The sequence below is a fragment of the Rhinatrema bivittatum genome, chromosome 4 (genome assembly GCF_901001135.1).
Source record: "Rhinatrema bivittatum chromosome 4, aRhiBiv1.1, whole genome shotgun sequence".
Classification (NCBI taxonomy): Eukaryota; Metazoa; Chordata; class Amphibia; order Gymnophiona; family Rhinatrematidae; genus Rhinatrema; species Rhinatrema bivittatum.
The window spans coordinates 32,730,978-32,753,866 of NC_042618.1; the positions used below are offsets into that span (position 1 = coordinate 32,730,978).

At 43.5% G+C, this 22,889-nt stretch overlaps 1 protein-coding gene across 2 annotated transcripts in view; it reads right to left on the bottom strand.

Annotated features, from left to right (window-relative positions):
- SETD3 (SET domain containing 3, actin histidine methyltransferase) overlaps positions 1–22,889 on the bottom strand; it is a 182,043-nt gene that overhangs the window by 142,653 nt on the left and 16,501 nt on the right. For both annotated transcript variants that reach the window (XM_029597913.1, XM_029597912.1), the window contains exon 2: positions 1,355–1,464. In XM_029597913.1, coding sequence (XP_029453773.1) covers positions 1,355–1,457 — 103 coding nt within the window. In that variant the 5' untranslated portion in view covers positions 1,458–1,464. The remainder of the gene's footprint in view (positions 1–1,354; positions 1,465–22,889) is intronic.

The window sequence follows — 22,889 nt, forward strand, 5'->3', positions numbered from 1 at the left end:
ATCAGCAGGCACTCCTGGCTGAGAAGCCCATACATAACAAGCAGTACAAAAAGAGAAAGACGCTTAGGCTTCTTAGGCACAAGTGCCATGATGGCCGACAACACGCCGAGAAACAGCAGGCTTGCATCTAGCTGTTTTTTTGGGGTGGTTTTTTTTGTTTTTTAGATAGGCACTCAACTAGGCACCTAGAAATTATGCATCCAACAGTTAGGCACACACACCTAAGTGCCTACCTAGCCAGCCAGGTAGGGCTGGGGGCTGGGTGGACGCGGAAGGAAAGTTCCCTCCGAGGCTGCTCCGATTTCGGAGCGGCCTCGGAGGGAACAGAGGCAGGCTGCGTGGCTCAGCGTGCGCAGGCTGCCGATTTTGCGCAGCCTTTCACACGCCGACCTCGGATTTTATAAGATATGCGTGGCTATCTTATAAAATCCGGCGTACTTTTGTTTGCGCCGGTTGCGCGAACAAAAGTATGTGCGCGTGTACTTTTTTTAAGATCTACCCCATACTGAGTTCTAGGCACCAAATGAGGAGCTCTGGCAGCCACGACACACCGACTTTTCGCTGTTTCTGCGCTTGCCCACTGTAATGATTTCATGCGTGTTTCTGATGGGACTCTGCATGCTTCACTAGCTCTTCTTCTGGCCATATAGCTCCTCATGTTTGCACTGCCTGTTCCATGGAGGTTGGTGTGCCACACAGCGTTTTTGTTAATGTAGGTGAGCCTTGGGCTTGAAAATGGTGGGAAACACTGCACTAGATTAACACAAGGCCCGAGGGTCAAACAGCAGAAGTAATCCTGGAAGAAATACATGATCAATCATGGGATCCCTTCATAAAACTGGCACTCAATGAAAAAAGTAGCCCTGCACCCTACATAGCACAGACTGCAGAACTGTGACAGAAAATGGTTTCAGGAGTATTAGTTTTGAAGGGGAATAGAGAAAAAAAAATACAGAATATTTTTTAAGTGTAGTAATGTATGCTAAGATTTATGATACACTTTCTAATAAACCACATACTCACAGCTCACACTGCTGGTCTTTCAGCTATTGCAATTAAAGTTATTACAGTGCACACTTGAACCCATTATTTTATATAGAAACAAAAGTAAGAGAACAATTAGATTTCATTTTTTGTATCCAATGCATCAGCAGCAAGACTTAGTAAGTTTCTACTATCACTGGAAACCTGCATGCGAGAAAATACACACACTTACTGATAAAAGAACCACAGATCAAACCAATACATCTGAACATTAGATCTAGAGAACGTTATAAACCAAATTTCCCCAGCACATCCAGGTGATGGTTCAATGCAGGATATGCTTTAATATTAGGAGCCAAAAAGAACTTACTCTGCAGTAATTCACTAATCAGATTCAGCATTTCTTTTGGTGGCACTGCGGCTGCAGCTCCACTGCCCGATTTCTGAGTTTTCACTCTGCTCTTCTTACCCATCTTCTGGCTAGAGTAGTCAAACAAAAAAACTGAATCAGTGTGACAAGAAAAGCAACACAGGAATGAAAATATAGGGAAAAAAAAAAAGAAAAGATTTGAAGGGGTCTTGTTTTGAGATTAAAATTTAAACAAAATATTGTTCAGCAACAAAAATTGACAACTATAAATGTATCTTTGCTGTAAATGGTAAAAATGGGACCAGCTTCATGGTTTTCTGTCTGATAATGCTTATGGCTATACTGAGGTGACACTGCATTTAATTTGTCTCCTGAACCCTTTATCCTAGGAATGTGCAAGAGGTCACTCAGGAATACCTGCACGGATATTCTACACATGCAGAACAAAGAACACTGCTGAATACACACTAACTTCCCAATGAGACACATTAACTTTAGTATATGTGCAAAAACTTAATTTGTCTACCCACGCGAACAAGCCCGATAGAAATATAGCATACAAGTTTAGCTACACAAACTTTAGAAACAAATAAATAGTTACAGCTCATTGATGTGTAAATTTCCATTTTGCAAAAAAAAGAGTCCCGCATAGCAAATTTTGCACATAGTTTTGCTATGCACTAATAGAACTGGTTTACATGATTCTACATCGCAGCAATTCTATTTGCAGGAAATTTTGCGCATGTAAAACTGCAAGCAAACCTTTACTCTTCACGAAGCCCAAAAATTTAGCAAAGTTGGCTGTGTGCACTAAAATTGAAAATTGTGCACGCTATGGCAAGTAAAGCAAGTTTGCTTACTGTAAACAGTGTTTTCTGTAGATAGCAGGATGAATTAGCCATATCATGTGGGATGTCGACATCCAGGGGCACCAAATAGACTGATCACAGCTAGTACAGCTTTTGCTCTACTGAGCATGAGCAGGAATTCCCACTTATGTGTTGCCTCATAAGCCCCCTCAGTCAATTTTAGAGCTAAGGTCTAGCTAGGTAGTCAACTCTCCAGGGAGGCGGGCAGATTCTGCTATCTACAGAACACACAGTTTACAGTGAGTAAACTTGTTGTGTCAATAAACAGGGCTGAATTAGACATAATTTATGGGGAGTCCCAAGCTGAGGGATGCAGTGGAATTTTTACTGAATAAACAAACTGGTCCCTACCATGGAGAGTAGATTACTGGGTAAGCAGGCTATGCAAAACTGCTTATCCGAATTTACTGTCACAGAGATTGTCCAGACAGTAATGGGACATAAAGATGTGAAATGATGACCATATTGAAGCTTTGCAAATATCTGAGAGGCACAGCTCACAGATGAGATATTGATGTAGACATGGCTCTCATTTGATGAGCCTTGGAGTGTGTTATTTGTATACCTGCTAAAATAACAATGAGCGATGCAGTCAGCTAGCCAGTTTGGCCAGTGCTATGCCCAGTCTGTTGGGATTGTAAGAGACAAATAACTACAAAGCCAGACTATGAGGCTGGAGTTCTTTTACACTGCCACGTGCATTTGGCCTCAGAAGCACGATGGCTTGATTAATATGAAAAGTGGACAACTTTTGGTAGAAACTGAGTGGGAGTGAGGCACCACTTTATTGTGGAAGAACTGCATGTAAGGAGGATAATGAACTAAAGCCTGAAGTTTGCTGATTTCTGGCTGAGCTTATTGCTGCAAGGAAAATTAAACTTAGAAACATCTGAGATATCCATACGTCGATAATACATAGAAAAATCCCAAACAGGAAAAATATGGTGCAAAAGTACATCAAATATTTTCACAAAAAAAACATAATATTTATCATCTAATACAACATATACAGTGTTATATTAAAGGCTTACAAATTTTTATACCCACGGAATGATGGGATTTCAATGATTGAGCTGCATTTTTTCTCCTGTTTTGAAGATTTTTTTGCTTTTTGAAAAGTGTTGGAATTATATACTTTTTCAAATTTTTTGATATGGTATTTGTATATTTTTGTATTTTCTTTTGAATGGGTTGTAAGTTGCTGTTTTTAAAAAATATATACAATTTATATGGTATGTACAAGTATGGTTGAATGATGGTTTTTTGTGGTGTACATTTGTGTGGTTATATGTACAATTTTAGCCTTATTGCGGGTAATAACATTTGTATGTCTTTAATACAATACTGTATATGCTGTATTAGATTATAAATATTAAGGCTTTTTTTGTTTGTTTTTTAAATATTAGATGTACTTTAGCACCATATTTTTCCGGTTTGGGAACTTTCATCTAGAAAAATTAACTTTTCGTGTCAGAAACTTGAGAGAAACTTATGCCAAAGGTTCAAACGGTGGCTTCATCAGTTGTGCCAAAACAATGTTCAGGTCCCATGGAACAGGTGGTTTTACAGCTAGAGGTTTATTATGCCACAAGCCTTTCATAAGAACATAAGACTTGCCATACTGGGTCAGACCAAAGGTCCATCAAGCCCAGTATCCTGTTTCCAATCAAGGTCAAAAGTACCTGGCAGGATCCCAAGAGGCAGATTCCAAGCATAAGTAGTGGACTTCTGCACCTCTACCTGAATGGACTAATGGATGAGGACTGAAGATAGGCTTACCACTGATTTGGACATGGTAAGCTCCTATGGCACCAAGATGTGCTCACACTGAGGTAGTAGCTAGACTTGACTCAAAGAATAAATAATTCAGTAATGATTTGGGGATAGCATGGAATGGATCCAAGCTGTTACACTGACATCATGGTGAGAACCTTTTCCATTTAAAACTAAGTTCTAGTTGATGGTTTTCTGGTAGACACTGTTATGTCCTCCAATTCTTTGGGTAAGGACCATGCTGATCACAGAGTGTTATATGCAAGCCGCCAGGTTTAGGGAGGGAAGGTTTGGATGAAACAGACGTCTTCTTGAATTAATAGGTATGAATCTGACCCGAGAGGAATCTGAGGATAACTGGAGAGTTGAACCAAAACAAACAAACCAGACTTCTCAGGGCCACGCTCAAGCTGTAAGGATAAGACAGGCTCAGTCCTTCAGTACATTTTGTACCATTCTGGCTATTAGTGGAATCGGTGGAAAGGTGTACATGACATCTCTATTCCAGTCGAGCAGAAAAAGCATCCTGAGTGGATCCAAGTTCACTGGGAAGAATGGAGCCACATTTTTCTAGTCTTCTGTTTTGCTCAAATGCAAATAGATTGCTTGCTGGAAGTCCCCAGAGACTGAAGTATCTGTCGGTTGTTGATTGCTGAAGGGACCATTTGTGTGAACGAAAGATTTGCTGAAGTGATCTTCAAACGTGTTGGAGAGTCCAGGAATGTAGGTGTTTCCATGCCCACTCTCATATCTATCGCTTTTTGGCAAAGTGTCCAGGATCATGCACCTCCTGATCTGTTCACGTTGAACGTGGTGACTTTTTTTGCCTATTTGAGTGAGAATGCTCGTCCTGTGAAGAATGTGAGTAAAAGTTGTAGAGTACTTTATCGCTCTCAATTCGCAGAGACTGATCTGAAATTGTTTCTCTAGGAATGATCATGTCCCTTGGCTTTGAAAAGGATATGTCTGAGCCCCCAACCTTTTGTGTTGGCATCTGTTTTATTTATTTGTTTTTATATACAGACATTCATTGGAGTATATCACGTCGGTTTACATTATAACTGTTGGATATAGTAAGACTAAGGTGACTTACTATTGATACATTATAACATTGAAAAACATAACTTACAAACTAAGGTGACTTACTAATACATTATTTGGTGAGGAGCTAGCCTCAGTGGTGTTCCTTCTTGAACAATGAAGGGGTCTAGCTACCAAAGCAAGTTCTGTTTCATTTCTGTTGAAATTTCCACTTTAGTTGTTAAGGGCTGACTAAGCTGCTCCCACTGTAAACAAAGGCCCCACTGTAGGAGATGTATGTGCAGGCAGGTCAATAATACCACAATGATTGCTGCCAAGATCACTCTCTGGCAGTTCACTAATCTGTGTTCATCACCCTGGGAGCCAATGCGAGGAGAGTTTGTGCTCGATCTGATGGGAGGAAAGCTCTCTCCTGCAGACAGTCTATCTACACCCCAATAAAGTTGATTCTTTGGGAGAGAATTAGAGTTAAGTTCTCAACATTCACAAGGAAGCTGAACAACCGTAGGTGACAGATTTTTGTAGGGAAGTTAGAATGCCCTGTTGGGAGTTCACTGTCACAAGCCAGTCATCCAGGTAACGGAAGACATGGATGCCCTAATGGCATCCATAGCACTATACTGCTAATATACACGTAAGCATTTGGTGAAGACCCTTGGCACAGCTGACAGGCCCAAAAAAAAAAAAGAGCAGCACTTTGTTCTGAAAGTGAGACGAACACACCATAAAACCACAGGTATTGCCAATGGAATGAGTGGATGGGAATATGAGCATAAGCATCCTTTAGATCCAGCATGCAACATCCACTCCCACTTCTGGAAGATGGGGAGGATTGTGTGAAGGAAATTCATTTTGAATTTCTCCCAAAGTTCATGCTTGTTCAAGCTTCTTAAATCCAGGATTGGTGGGAGTTCGCCAGATTTCTTGGGGATGAGAAAATAGCAGAAGTAGGACCTCTGGACAAGGAGATGGGGGAAACACCATTCTACTGCCTGCTGTTCAAGGAGACACTCACCTCCCAGGGGAGCTGTTTTGAATGAGACAGACCAGATTGAAGGCTGAGTGGTGAAGAAGCAGGGAAGCTAGGAGAAACAAGTGGTATACCCACTCCATAATCTTGAGAACCCAGCTATCTTTGATGATCTTACACTACTCCTCTAGACAGTGATGTACTCTCCCTCCATACCAGAGAGAAATTGCTGGGTCTGAAAGGTGGTCAAAATTTGGATCTGTTGCATTGCTTTTGATTGATGGCATTCACACTGTTGGGCACAAGTTGGAAGTTGTTATGGAAATAGAGACGGCATCTGGTATCACTGAAATTTCCAGAAGGGAAATCTCAGAAAACATGGTTTCTTAAAAGCATAGAAAGTATGCCTTGCACAGGACTGCTGTCCTGGTCCTGTAGAGGGACTGCACCACCATGCACACAGAGCTACTGTCCTCTAAACCTTTCTCTGAAAAACTTATCACCCAAGCAGGACACGTCCACCAACTTCCTGTCACTCATTTCTGGGGCAACCCACCACAAACCTGAGGAATTTACGATAGACAAGATGAATGAGAAATGTGTGCATAAGTTTCTTTCAGATCTAGCACACACAACCAATCTCTCGGCTGAATGACAGCAAGAACTATCTGAAGCGAGTTCATTTTGAACTTCTCTCAAACCAGCAGTTTGTTCAGCCTTAAGTCCAGACTAGGCCTCAATCCCCTTGATTTGAGGATTCAGAAAGTACCCGGGAATAGAATCCATGGCCATATCCTGGGAAAGTACAGGTTTGACCAACTTCAGAAGGAGAAGCAACCATCTTCAGTTGCAGTTGAATATACTGAGAAGGACTGGAATTGAAACACTGAAATCTGTTAGATGGAAGGATGAGAGAAGCACAAGTAGTAGCCTTACTTCACAATTCGCAGGTCTCACTGGTCCTTGGAGATCCGAAGCCACTCCAGAAGAACTGAGCCCTCCTTCCCCCAACCAGAGGAAGTGGGCGAGGCGGGTCTCAAGAGTCAAATTTGTGCCCAGCTTAGGTTGTCTGCTGCTGAGCCTTGTGCTGACACCCTTCCCTCCTTTGATCTCTAGCAGACTCTAGCTACTGCTGCTAAAGAGTAAAAGGAGCTTGATAACACTAAAAAGAGTAGAAGACACACTTTGATGCTTTTAAGACAAGTACTGTGTCCAGCAGAACCTGGTTGATACCCCACTGCAGCGGATAATGATTATTGTACGGATGGATGCTCCTTACTCAGACCCACTGTCTAATTTTGTCACAAGGTGTTCTTGTACACAGTACACATCTGTGAAACTAACATGCGCATCCACTGAGGCCACTTGCTCACCACCACATGAACCTTTCGACCCCTATAGAAGTAATCAAAGTCTTAGTTGCAGTATCAAAAGCTTTGGATATTGAAAGGATAAGGTTCTTCTCATATTCCTCTACATCTTCCACTGCTCAAACGTTTGCGTTGTTCTGGGTCTGACAATTCTGTCAAGGATTTTAACTTTTAGATGCATTTGTGTAAATACTGCACCATATAGAGTTGGTGAGAGACAATCCAGGCACTCAGCATGGAATCCTGGAAGACCACCTTCCCAAATACATCCAATACATTTGGTTCCTTTACTGGAGGCATGTTAGAGTAATCACAAGTGCGCTTAACATGCTTTAACAGATTTCACCACCATAGAGTGAATTTTTTTTTAAGTTGTAAATCACCTTGAGACCCTTTGAAAGGCAATAAATACCACCATCCCAAATCTTGGGGTGGACTGCACAATATTCAAAATCCAGCTCCATGGCCACCAGAATGCACGAGATAGGTGTTTACCACATCTTCATCTGAAGATCCTGGAGAAGCTTGTGAACCAAAATAACTGCATATTCAGCGGAAGGCACTGAAATAACCCAGTTATGTCTATTGGGGGCCTTTTCTCTTGATATTGAAAACCAGAGTCTTTACCAATTTATCCAAAAATCTGGAGTAACAGATCCTCCAGAAGAGAAGAATGCTAAGTCCAGAATGAGATCACAGAATCAAAGTGGAATCCTCATTGTCATCTGTCCACTAGGGAACACAGAGCCAAGATCCAGATGAGAAGGTTGCCAATTAAGGTGGAAACCTTCGTGGTCCAGAAGGGAAACTTCCGAGAGGAAGCCAGTATATTAAGCCTAACCTCTTCATCCTCCAAAATGGGAAGAATCTTCCATCACCTCATGGAAAGGACTTACTCCCAGTGAGGTCCATACTAATGTGGGACTAAGAGCAGCTCCACTGTGTGGGAAAGTTTCCTCCATCTTGGATAGAAGTTCTAATCTCCCTCTTCTGTCTTCAGGGCTCAAGGAGGCAAATAAATTCTTCGCTAATGCCAATAGGCTTCCACGGTTAAGGGATCCTCTAACCTGGAGCTGGAGGAGAGACTTTTTAGAGACCAAGATTAACTCATCCTCACTCTGGGCTGCCAGCAGAAAAGAGGAACCTGGCGCCATGGCAACATCCCTTGCCAAAAAGGCTGCCAGCTCCAAGATGCTCCATACCGGCTGCTCTGACAACTCCTGCCAACTAGCATCCCATCCCAAAGATGGCATTGAAACATGGGACAGGAATGCCCATATCAAGACTGCACGTTGCAATATGTACTGAAAGCTCCCTGGAGCTCCGTGCTGATGCCGCTGGCACCTTGGTTGAGTCTGGGAAAAATATAACAGATTGCTATGGGGATGTTCCGTGCCATGAGCAATGGTACTTGTGTCAGCAAGTCAAAGTCCTGCCTTGGTGGAGCCCTCCTCAGATAGTGCTGGCCTCTTCAGCTCAAAGGGGAGAAGGCCCTGAAGATCTCCCATGCATTTATGGTGCTTTAGTTGGCACCTCCTACAGTGCCACAAGTCTCTACTCACCATACTCGACCCCTGATCTGGAGGCTGGCACCATGAAGTGCAGAGGGGGAAGATTTTTCCTGTGTCTTCGTATGCCGGGAGCCCAAAGAAACTTCCCTCCACAATGAGAAACAGCTCTGCTGCTTGGCTTCACCCAAGGCCTGGAGCTATTCTCAGGGCCTCCATTTTTCAAACACAGTTCTGCTGTGCTATGGGTGATTTGCAACCACAATTAGAGAAGTATGAAGAGTCATGGTCAGGGCCCAAACAGTGGTAAATGGCGTATGTCCCTCTGATGGACATGTAGTGCCTACAGAGGCAAGCCTTCAACTCAGTGACCATGGGATTTTTGGACTTGGGCTCTCAGATTCTCAACATCTTAATTTTTCTGTTTAAGAACTTAAAAGTTCTAGCCGAGAGGCTGCTGCGAGAACAGCAGAAAAAAATATTCAAGCAATAAAAGTTCAAGGCATACAACCCCAAAAAGTAAAAAATTGCAAGATATACTGGGTGTTAAGGAAAAGAGTTATTGCTGGCCTTGAACTGTGGTGCACCTGGTGTCATATCCAGAGAGCCTAGACTAGCTCAAAGAAAGAAAAACTTCAGAATGCAGGCAGCTTGCTGTTTGGTCCCACCCCTGAGGTTCAAGGGATTCAAAAGGAATGCAACACCTCCCAGGTATTCCCAGCCCTTAGACAGCTAGGAAGCCAAAGGAAGTTTTGGGATCTTAGATAACATAAGATAAGATAAGCCATACTGGAGCAAACTAAGGGTCCATCAAGCTCAGTATCCTGTTTCCAACAGTGGCCAAGCCAAGTCACAAGTACATGGCAAGTACCCAAACATTAAACAGATCCCAAGCTACTAAATGCTAGTAACAAGCAGTGGCTATTCTCTATTGATTAATAGTTTATGGACTTTTCCTTCAGGAACTTATCCAAACTTTTTTTTTTAAATCCTGCTGCACTGCCTTAACCACATCCTCTAACAAATTCCAGAGCTTAACTGTGCGTTGAGTGAAAGAGAGTTTTCTCCAATTTGTTTTAAATGTGCTACTTGCTAACGACACAGAGTGCCCCTTGGTCTTTCTATTATCCGTAAGAGTAAATAACCAATTTGTTCAAGTCCTTTCATGGTTTTGTAGACCTCTATCATATCCCCCCCCCCCCCCCCCAGCCGTCTCTTCTCCAGGCTGAACAACCTTATCCTCTTTAGCCTTTCCTCATAGGGGGAAGTGCTCCATTCCCTTTATCATTTTGGCTACCCTTCTCTGTACTTTCTTTAGTGCAACTATATCTTTTTTGAGATGCGGTGAGACCTGTGAGCTTTTCTCCTAATGTGTTTTGATGTTATATTGCGATGTTAAGTCCAAACGTCCTGTCTCCGGTGGTGTTTATGTGCTGTCTAGGAAGAGAATCTACTGTGAAATGTCCCAGACTGAATACTTGACTGGACAATCTGTACCTAAACTGTGAATTACCTGTTAAGTTTACATGCAGTGCAAAAATCAGGAAATGTTAATTCGACACTATTAAATAAATCATTATTGAGACAATACCCATGTGGGTGTGTTGTAGGGGCCACAAGCCCCGACACTGGGAGATATCTGTGCGGTAGCTCAGACAAAGGAGGGGTTCACACACCAGTATGTGCACGTAGGAACTCCCGTGCATGCTCAGTAAAGTCTTTACTGAGCTCTGAAAGCAAGAGTTTACGTTGGCACCATCAAACGATGTCACTCACACATAATGGCCAATTCATGCCTACTCATTGACGAGAAATTATTTTAATATACAAATATTTAAACAAAAGTAACAGTGCCTACTGTAATACTGCAGGGATTAGCGTTTGTATAAGTTTATTAAAAGGTTACAATTAGGTGGCTAAATATTTGTGGTGGCAAGCATCGGCGTCTGTGACAGACTTAGGTGATCATGGTCCTGTTCATGGGACAATACTGCAAAAGTTTGACCTTGGCTTCTGCAGCCCATAGCACTTAAGTCTGCTCTGGTCATCCCCATTAAGGCTCTGTCTAGATTCCAACAAGTTCAGGATCACCTAAAGCAGCACGGCAGGGACCATTATTGTTAACAGATTATATACCAAATTCCCTACAAAGAAATCCACATGGAGGCACTTTCAGTCAGCCCCATGCTTGCATGCTCACAGACCACCATTCAGGTCTTATAAAGAAGTCTCTTTTCTTGCTCAACTATACTTATCTGAGACTAAAGAGGTTTACGGACTTTGCCATAAAGCATGGATGACGTATGGACAGGAATAATAAAATTAAAATCCTCAATAAGAGCTGTTTACAGCCAACAATTTTCCAGTAAAAACTCAAGAGGCTCCACTAAGCACTGCAGAGGTCTGTATGCAGCTCCGGAGCCATGCTTAAACTTGCTCATGTTTTTGCCATTTCTGATTTGTAAATTGAGAAACCTTTGTAACCACTTGCTTGTGGCTCCTGCTCAGTTGGGATAGTAGCAGATTTCCAACCAGAGTCCAATGATCGACATGGCACAGATCTTCACCTCAAGTCAGGGACCAGGACCTGAATCCAGGTTTGTGTTTTTTTCAAGTTTTATTAATAGACATCCAGTCAAAATGGGAACAGCAAGAGACCACAACAATTGGGAAGAGACAGCCTTCTGACGTTTCTAGTTTCTATTTATACATGCTCTAACTACTCTGAAGACATCTAAATGATGCAATACGTGTGATGATTAAAAAAAAACAAAAAAAAAGTTGCATATTTTGCAACCATAATTACTCAAAAAAAAAAAAATAAATCACAAGAACTTTCACTGCATTGAATGGCAAAAGCCTCCAACAAAAAGCAAATCAAGAACTACTTTAACAATCCACATACCACAAGTTGGAAAAAAAAAAAAGATGCATTTTTTTGCTTATAAAAGTCAAGGCCAGATAACAACCCAAGCATGATCCCCCGCAGTAACATTGTACTGTTTTCATACCGTAGTTCTCTAGACAAAGACAAGAATGCTGTTAACAAGACTAGGAATAGCTTGTAGTGTCAAGCTCAAGACCTTCAGAAATTGCTCAGTTTACCCCATTAGCTCGCTTACAGACCAGGGGATGATCACGTAGGGACAAAAGAGCACTGGCTATGGGTGCTGGTGATTAAGGAAAGAAGTCACAGAAAATATCTGTGTGGTGTCAGGACCGCAGGGCGTGCTGCAGAACAGGGAAGAGCAGGAGCATGGCTGCAAGGCGGCAGGAGCAACGTGGGGTGCAGGAAACGAGGCGAAGAATGACAGGGTGCCCAGTGTTGCCACAATAAGGCTTCAGGCCGAGCTGGGAGACAAGTGGATAGTAGAAGGCTGGCTACCCTAGTGTGAAGGCCTGAATCTATCACTGCACACGTCTCATGCCTCAGGGGTGGAGCTGGTAAGAGCCAACAGCAGGCAGGGAGGCCTGTTTTGCCAAGTGGTGGTGGTGGCCAGGATTGGTACTGTAGAGCAGTGGTTCTCAACAGGGGTGTCGCAGGGCCAGCAGACGGCTGCCTCCTTATCAGCCTGGGTGGGAGTTGGTTGACTTCTCTTACATTGGGCCTGATGGGAGGCTCCTCTCACTTCTTTCTCTTTCTGGCCCAGTGGGAGGCTGTTTCCTCCTTCTCCCATATCAGAGCCAGACCTTGCCAGCTCCTGCTGTTCTGGGCCTGGTGGGACCCAAACTTTATCTGCCCCTGCTAAGGCTGGGAGTGATGCTGCTGCTGATCTCTTCATCCTGTAGAGGAAAGAAGGTTGGAGATGCTGGGCAGATAGAAGTGGGAGAGGGAGTGTGGGGGCTGCTGAGCAGGAAGGGATGGGAAACGGGGGGGGGGGGGGTAGAGAGTGTCAAGCAGGGGAGAGACGGAGCGGGTAGAGAGTGTCAAGCAGGAGAGAGAGGGAGCACAGGGAGAGGATGTGGGGGGTTGGGGGAGCTGGGCAGGGAGGGATAAGGGAGAGTCAAGCAGGAGAGAGAGGGAGCACAGGGAGAGGATGTGAGGGGTGGGGAATGCTGGGCAGGGATGTGAGTGTGAGCAGATGATTGAAAGGGAGTAATTGGGAGAAGTGAAGGATGATGGAGACAAGGGGTGCAAGAGCCATAATATGTCAGTTTGGGGAATGTGCATTTCTTCTATCTTTGTTCTTTGCTTAGTGCAGGAGGATATGTATTTCTGTTTCTAGTTCTCCAGTTTTGCACTGCATGCAGAAAGGCTTTTTGAGGTTTCCATTCCAGTTTTTGTCTCCACGTTTGTAATTTGTGGTCTCTTATTCTGTATTTGGTGACGGCTGGATCTGTATGAATGACTGGTAGGTAGGGATTCGTATCAGTCTTATTTGTTGCATTTTCTCAATCTCAATAGGACATGCACTGGTGCTGCACTGCTGCCTTTTCACAGGAAGGGTTATTGCTATTTAAGTTCTTGGAATTAGTGTTGCTGTGCTATGGAAGGTTTGCTACACATGTGCTGAGTGTGTTTGTTTTTTTTTTGTTTTTTTTAAGATTTATATTTTACAATGCACCTGCTAATAAGGGAGCTTGTGTTCCTGCTACTGAGAGAGCAGCAGAATCAGAATCTCTTTTTTTATATAGCGAGTTGTATTTGAAATATCCTAGCTCTGCTCTGCATCCATTGTTTGGGGACCCGCGGATGCAGAGTGTAATTTTTGCATTTCGCCCCGTGATGGTCGAGTGTTCAGCATGTCACGCCTGGAAGCATCATCTGGCAGGTGTGTCCCTATAGAAAAATGGCTGAGAACCACTGCTGCAGAGCCCCAAGTGTAGAGGGGAGCAAAAACAGCAAGTGGCCATTACAACCTCCTACAGAGCACACCCCATCAGGTTACCACCCTAAATATGGCCCTATTTTTGTGACCCCCCAAGAGCTCACATGAGGGGAAAAAGGGAAGCCCAGGGCCCTAGGTTATCTCCATGGCTGTGAATCTGACCACAGGCGGGCCAGGAATAAAGCCCAGTAACAGCCAAGAGTGGGATGAAAGGGCAAGACAGCGACCTGGAGCCAGCCCTGCATTAAAAAGGAAAAAGGGATGGGCAATCACCCAGCATCCGGGGCCTGACGCCACAACTTAAGGAGCGGGGGGACAAGCATCTCCCTTCTCCAAGCAGTAACTGGAAGATCAGAAGGACAAGCACCAGGAGTCCTCACTAGGCAATGGTGAATGTGCAGCTGGGGGAGCAAAACGATTCATGACAGCAACAAGTAGACAGAGGGATCAAATTAAATTAAAAAAAAAAAGAGGATATGGGGAAGAAGAGAGAAAGAGCAATTGTGCTTCTGAGGTAAGGAGAGGAGAGCTGCCATCAGAGACCCATTGGTTAGGCATAGGAGCCACTGCCAGGGCCAGGAAACCGCTACTGCAACAAGGTCCAGGGCCATGGCGTGGATGCTCTGGAGTTACCATCTGGAGGACGGTAAGATGAAGAATCGCAGGATGAGAAGAGAATAAAGGTCAAAGCTTGAAACAAAAAAAATCTTGTTAAAAAAAAAAAGTTCTCAAAAAAACTCTCTCCAAGGATAGAGCTGAGGCAGCGAGCCCTCCTTCGTGCCATTCTCATCCAATTCCAGCAGGTCAGATCTGAAAGAGAGCAGTGTGTGCTCTCCCCCAAAAGTAATCTCATACACTTATGGGAGAGCATGTGGTCAATCCCTCAGAAAAGATGAAGATTAGAAAGTGCAAAGCACATATGTGGATAAATGTGGCAGTGAAATATTGGTTAAAAAAAAAAAAAAAGTTAGTAGGGGAAGGAAGGAAGAGGTGGAAAAGGAGGGCACCCAGGAATATTAAGTGGATATGGGAGTTTCTCTGATTTGTTACAGTGGTTGGCAAACACAACCCAACAGTACGACATCTTACTCACTTATGCAGACTCAATAGTGGGGGTTCATGGAATGGAACAGCTCCCCTATGAGGAAAGACTAAAGAGGTTAGGACTTTTCAGCTTGGAGAAGAGACGGTTGAGGGGGGATATGATAGAAGTGTTTAAAATCATGAGAGGTCTAGAACGGGTAGATGTGAATCGGTTATTTACACTTTCGGATAATAGAAGGACTAGGGGGCATTCCATGAAGTTAGCATGTGGCATGTTTAAGACTAATTGGAGAAAATTCTTTTTCATTCAGCGCACAATTAAAGTCTGGAATTTGTTGCCAGAGGATGTGGTTAGTGCAGTTAGTGTAGCTGGGTTTAAAAAAGGATTGGATAAGTTCTATTACCTGTTATTAGTTAAGTTGACTTAGAAAATAGCCACTTCTATTACTGGCATTAGAAGCATGGGATAGACTCAGTGTTTGGGTACTTGCCAGGTTCTTATGGCCTGGATTGGCCACTGTTGGAACCAGGATGCTGGGCTTGAAAGACCCTTGGTCTGACCCAGTATGCCATGTTCTTATGGCAATTGGTTGAGTCTAAATTAGGCATAGAAATTCAGAAAAAATGGAGGAAAATAGACATTTACTGGGAAAAGTCAGAACACTAAACTGTGGTTTAAGATAACCAGGCAATCCCAGGTAGGTGCCAACCAGGCCCAGGCCTTTTGGTCAGCTGACAATATTTACTTACACATTTTATATACTGTTGTTCCATGTACAAGAACTGCACACCCCCTGGCAATAGCAGAAAGTGTGCTGGCATAATCACAGTTCTGCATGCTCCTTCCATGCATTTGTATTCACACCACTTCCAAGTGCAGCGAAAAAGGAAGAATAAGCCTTCCGCCCAGGCGAAGTGGGATTTTACCAGGGATTCCTAGTCCCATACCAGGGACTGAATTACCACTAGCAAAGGATGGAAAAATTGATTCTTACCTACTAATTTTGAGTCCAGGCAGATGGGATTTTCTTCCCTACCAGCAGATAGAGATCAAAAGCTGTTATTGCAGCAAAAGGTGGCTCTACCAAGTACTAGTCTGAAGGGGCTGAATACTTATACAAGCAGCATTTTTCAGTTTTTAATTTTATTTTACAAAAAATGCAGAGAAATAATGAATTGTGACTTTGAAAATTTACTTTAAGTGCATATACCGAATGACGGTATACAAAACATGTTAAATAAATATTGGTTTGCAATAAACATACTATCTGGAGCAATCTGTGTAGGGTCATTTCTAAGCCACACAAATCTGTTGATGTTTCTAAAGGGGGGAGGGGGGAGGGGGGAAATACTTTTACAAGCCACTGTATATACACATGGAAGAGATCAGTCTTCAGAATCAAAGGGCAGGATTCTGGACTGGTCTAATGGACTCAAGGAAAGAAAACGAGCAGGTAAGAACCAATTTTTCCTTCCTTATCCCCCAGACCAGTCCAGATGGATGGGATGTACCCAAGCTTCTCTATATTGGGCGGGAACCTTTGAGACCTGCTCGAAATATACTCTGCAAACACTGCCATTTCTGGATCCCAAACATCCAATCTGTAATGTTTGGAAAATGTATGTAAAGAAGATCAAGTTGCCAGCTTACAAATGTCCTGCAGGGAAATCATCTGACATTTGGCCCAAGAAGCAGCTTGGGCTCTCAGACCTACTGGCACATCTATCCCTGCACTAACATACACTGACACAATTGCCTTTTTAATCCATCTAGTAATAGTTACTTCAGCCATCTTCTGCCCTTTATTACAACTACTGAACAGCACAAAAAGGTGAACTGACTTCCAAAAACCATTTGTGACAAATATCTCGAGAGATCTACAGGCATCTGTAAACATGAAGGCCCTGAGATAACATTGTAGAATTGGACCTAGGTTCCTTAAATACAGGCAACTCAATCGATTGGCACACATGACAGGCAGAAACCATCTTTGGCAAAAAAGGATGGTACCGTCCAAATAGAAACCCCATCCTCCGAAAACTGAGTGAAAAGGATCCCTGCAACTCTGAAATGCACCATGCCATACAGCTAGACACCAAAAACAGCACCTTTAGAGCAAGATCCTTCCAAGATGCCGTCCTTAAATTGCTCAAACTGAGGCTCGCCCAAAGCCTTCAAAAACAAATCGAGACTCCAAGAAGGGACCAAAGAGTGAATCAGAGAATGCAAACGTCACACCTCCTTCAACATCTTATCCCATTCAGGACAATGCCACCACTTAATTTTTTGAAGAAAAAAAAATAATCATGACTGCTGACTTTAGGACTCAAACACCTTCCAGACACAAACATAAGATGGCTTTCTGGCCTGCAACAAAGAATGACTTCCCACAAATAGCTTTTAACTCTCAACCAATCACCTTTCAAAAGCCAGGCTATGAGACAAAGGCAACCCACTAGATGCAAGGAAATGGGGCTCTGTCAAAAAAGATTGGGAATATGACTGAGCTACAATAGACTTTCCAAAAACGTAGACTTATCAGGTCTTCAACCCATGGGTGTCTGGGCCACTGCAGAGCCGCCACACACACACCAGACCTCAAAGCCTCTCTATTCAGAGGTGGAACTTGCCCATCAGTGGCCATGAAAGGAACACAGAGCAGAATCTCCTAAGACTATAGCTAATACAGGGCATCCAAGACTTCCAACCCAGACTCCCATCTCCAAATGGGACTTTGGCATTCAAACTCGTTGCCATCAAATCCAATTGAGGCATTCCCACCTGCTTTGATATGAGCAAACACTTCCTCTTCCAGCTGCACAGTCTCCACCCCTGCCTAGAGGAAATCCACTAAGGCTCTTCTGAATGCTCTAAACCAAACCATCACTGAGAAGACCCTGAACTGTACACACCCTTGGCAACTTGTCCTCCAACCACTCAGACTGATATTTGTGGTCTATCCAATCTGGAATGCCCAAAAACCTGCCTCCAGATTAATTGTGCTTCTATAACCATCACGCCAGATAGTTGCATTTCCTCTACAAGGAGTCACCTGAGGAATCCACCCGGAAAGAAGAGCGCTTTACAGAGATCTCATATGTGCATTCCTGCCAATGGCACTGTCAACCCCACTGAGCCGAGCACCTGCAGGAAGTGCCAAGCCCTTGGATTTCTTATTCGCAGCAACTCCTAGATCAGCCCTTGTAACCTTGACATCCTATCTAATGTCAGGAATGGCTTCCCTTCTCAATTGTCGAAATGAACAGTCAGGTACTCCAAAATCTGGGCAGGACAAAACATGCTCTTTGTATTACCCGACTAGATTGCCCACTGAAGCCCCTGCCAGCAAACATGCTCTAAACATATAGCAGCTTCAAACTGTGGCCCAGGGGAACAAAGTTGGCACCTCAAAGCCCTGCCTAAGATAAATCTGGAATGTTCCATCTTGCATGTCTGTCAGAATCGATATTAAGGCCTCCACCTTTTGGTATTTGCAGCCGCTCCAAAGCTTCCACCAGAAGGGGGAAAAAACATTACCACATCCCTGTCAACGGTTGAACCTGCTTCTGGAGTATTCCACACCACTGCAACTAGGGCTTTGCCATTCCTATGAAAAGGAAAACCTTTTTTTAAACCTGGCTCAGTCCCCCAGAGATCCCCTACAGGATTTCCTAACCTTCCCTCCTCAGTTTCCCCTAAAGCCATTGCTCCCCAGATCTTGCACCAACTGCACTTGCTGGGGCCAACGATGGAAGGCGTCAATTCCTATTGGAGTCTCAGCAAGATTAGACCTGCCTGAAACAGCCTAAAAACAGAAGCACTCTGGAGAATAAGGCCCCATGGAAGATTGCCTGGGCAGGCCAGCAACAATAGGACTACCACCTGCGCTGTGCCATGACGGCTTACACTACACCTGTGGGATTTAAAAACGCCACTCCTCTCACGGGTGGGAGGGACAAACAAAGGCTGCCAGAATTCTGGCCTGAACTCCCTCCACAGCGCTGGATTCAGGCTGCGGCGACAGACTCTTGCCACCTGAGATATTCACTTTTTGACTGGGGAGTCCCCTAAAACAACCCTCCCCACTCCCAGTGCAGGCACAGCTCTAAGAACTCTTAAAAAGGCTATTTGCAGATTTATCGTGTGGGGCTAAGAGCTCCCTCCATCAAAAATATAGCAGGCTCTGCAGTCTGCTGGTATTCCTGGATTCCCAAGGCTTCCAGAATTGCTAAGTGAACTTTTATTGTTTAGTATATATTTGAGCCTAGTACAGAGGTTGTGCATAATTGTGTGCCTTGGTTTTAGGAGGGAGACAGATTTTAACAAACGAAAAATGTGCAATTTAGACTGTATGTCTGGGGTTGAAAAAAAAATCAAAAAACAAAAAACCAACAACTTTCAGTGGATTAGACATACTCAGAATAAGTACATGTGGAGGAATATTTTGATCATTGAGAATCTCAAAGACACTCATTCCTCACAACAGTGCAGCCCAGGTGCCCTCCCTCCACTTGCACAGAGCATTCAGAAACACAAGAATAAATGGATTACAGTGGGTTCTGGTAGGATAGGATCTGTGATGCAGAGGCACGCACTCTCTCAAGTGACGAGTACAAAATTCATTCTCTGTATTGGAAAATTAAGAAGCTCTAGCAATGGAGACTGACGTGGGTTCAGAAAGGAAAAAAGAAACCCAATGCCCAGAAATTCCAAAACAACCAAAAACCATAAGAAGCAACTCAATGTGCTGTGAAACTCAGAGGCACTAATTTGAGAACTTTATAGTTAAATGCCTTCCAGGATCCTCAGCTGGTAAAAATGCTAGTCAGATACTCAATGCAATCAATGAAGGAAATAAGGATTCTGAAGTTGACCTTATCATCCATCTGGGAACCAATGACCTTGCTAGTACCATCCAAGCCATGCAGAGAGATTTCCAGACTCTGGGTGAGCAGATTAGACCCATGGCGAAGACCACTGCCTTTTCAGAAGTGTTACCTAGAGAGACTAAGCCATATAGATAATTTCAATGAATGGCTCAAACCCGGTGAAAGGAAGAAAGTTTTGGATATATTGGGGCCGTGTAGGTAACAGTAAGAGGCTCTATGTCAAAGAGGGCTTCCATCTGTCCGTGGCAGGAAAAAGGATCATAAGTGAAAAATTCAAAGCATATACCATAAGGCATTTAAACGAGAGAACGGGGGTGGCAAAAGGAAATTGAAATGTCATCCCCAACATCTCCAAGAAGGAGGTGAAGAAATTAAAAATCAGCTGAACAGGGTAGAAAAGATTTCCAACGAGAGAAGCTGAAAAGCTTCAAGCACAAATGCCTGTAGTCTGGGCAATAAAATCGCAGACCTGCAGGCTCTAATGGTGGAAGCAGATTCGGATATCATTACTGTTACAGAGACACGGTTCACCGAGTCTCATGACTGGGATACAGCCGTCCTTGGCTATAACTTATTTAGGAAGGCCAGAGGGGACAAAAAAGGTGGAGCAGCTTTTTGTGTCAGAAACAATATCCAAGCAACTGAAATGCAAGGGACGTGAGGCAGGGAAGAGCATTATGAGCTGTCCTTAAAAAAAAAATGGTGCTTCTATTTACATTGGTGTGGTCTACAGGCCTCAGTCTCAAACAGAAGAACTGGGCAGAGATCTGGTCAAAGACATCCAAAAGGTGGGGAAGAAGGGAGAGATGTTACTACTTGGAGATTTTAATCTGCCGGATGTGGATTGGAGCATCCCATCTGTAGAATCGACAAGAGGTAGAGAGATAGTGGATGCTTTTCAAGGGGCTCTATTCAAACAAATGGTAATGGAACCCATGAGGGAGGGTGTGGTACTTGACCTGGTGCTGACAAATGGGGACAATGTCGCAAATGTTCGAGTAGGTGCCCACCTGAGCACCAGTGACCATCAGATGGTATGGTCGGGTAACACAAACAGGATATAGTGAAGATACACAAAGACCCAAGTTTTGAATTTCACAAATACAGACTTTGTCAAAATGGGAATGTTCTTAGAGGAAGAACTGGAAGCCTGGGAGAAAATGGGTGGGGGTGGAACAGTGGGCCAAACTGAAAGGAGCCACTACAAAAGGCAACAAATCTAGGTTATAAAAAAAAACCAAAAAACAAAAGTAAGAGGAGAAAGAAACCTATCTGGTTCTCATAGGAAGTGGCTGAAAAAATGAAGGCAAAAAGAACAGCGTACAAGATGTATAAAGGTTCCCAAAAGAGAAATACAAGGAAGAATACCTGCTAAAACTGAGGGAGACAAAGAAAATTTATTTACTTATTTGATGAGTTTTATATACCATTATTCGGTAGAGCCATCATAACGGTGTACAACGTGAACATTTTTCAGGAAAACAAGAAGTCAAACAGAAGAAAGGATTGCCAAAGAGGTAAAGCAAGGTGACAAAACATTTTTCAGATACATCAGAGAAAGGAAGGAAGGTCCATAGTGGTATAGTGACATTGAAAGGTGATGAGGAACAATGTGTGGAGAGAGATGAAGAAATGGCAGTCATATTAAACAAATACTTCAGTTTGGTGTTCATTAAAGACAACCCTAGAGAAGAACTGTTGCTAGTAGACAAGATTGTAGATGGGGTAGACGAAACTCCGTTTATGGAACAGACTGTGTGGGAAGAGCTAGGCAAACTAAAAGTGAACAAGGCCATGGGGCCAGATGAGATACATCCCAGGATACTGAGAGAGCTCAGAGATGTACTGGTGGGTCTGCTGAAGGACCTTTTCAATAGATCGCAGGAACTGGAAGTGGTGCAGTGGGACTGGAGAAGAGCGGTGGTGGTCCCGCTTCACAAGAGTGGAAGCCGGAAATGATAGGTGGGAAAATTAATGGAGACACTGCTGAAGGAAAGGATAATGAACTACCTAAAATTTGTGGGGTTGCTGGACATGAGGCAGCATGGATTCACCAGGGGAAGGTCCTGTCAGACAAATCTGATTGATTATTTTGATTGGGTGACTAGGAGAACTGGATCAAAGAAGAGCACTCAATGTGATCTACTTGGATTTCAGCAAAGCTTTTGATACGGTCCTGCATAGGAGGCTTGTGAATAAAATGAAAAGCTTGGCAGTGAGTGCCAAGGTGGTGGCATAGGATTATAAACTGGTTGACCAATAGGAGACAGCCGGTAATGGTAAATGGGACCTACTCGGAAGAGAGAGCCATGGTAAGCGGAGTGCCACAGGGATTGGTTCTGTTCAATATCTTTGAGAGCAACAATGTATAAGGGACAGAAGATAAATTATGTCTACTTGCACATGATACTAAGATCTGCAACAGAGTGGACATGTCTGAAGGAGTAGAGAGAATGAAAAGTGATTTTAAAAAGCTGGAAGAGTGGTCAAGAGATGTGGCAGCTGGGATTCAATACCAAGAAGTGCAGAGTCAATCCAAAAGAGCTGTATGTGATAGGGGAGTGAAAGACTATTGTGTACGGATCAAAAGAGGGATCTTGATATGATAGTGTCTAGGGATCTGAAGGTGGCGAAGCAATGTGACAAGCTGATAGCTAAAGTTAGAAGAATGCTGGGCTGCATAGAAAGGAATAACCAGTAAGAAAAAGGAAACGATTATGCTCTTGTACAGGTCCTTGGTGAGGCCTCACCTGAAGTTTTGTGTTCAGTTCTGGAGCCCGTATCTAAAAAGGATAGAGACGGGATGGAGGCAGTCCAGAGAAGTGCAATGAAAATGGTGTGGGGGTCTGTATCAGAAGACCTACGAGGAGAAGTTGAAGAATCTGAATATTTATACCCTGGAAGAAACAGAGGTGCAGGGGACATAGGATACAGACATGCAGATACCTAAAAGGTTTCAGTGATGTATGGACTTCAAACCTTTTCCATTGGAAATAAAAACAATAGAACTAGGGATCACGAAATGAAACTCCAGGGTGGATGACTCAGAACCAATGTCAGGAAATATTTCTTCACGGAGATGGAGAAGGAGGCCTGGAATGCCCTGCTGGAGGAGGTGGTGAAGACAAAAGCAGCCAAAGAATTCAAAGGGCATGGGATAAACACTGAGGATCCCTAAAAGCTAGAGGATGGAAATAAGTGTGCAGGGGGATATCTTGCTGGTACGAGAGTTATTATCCTT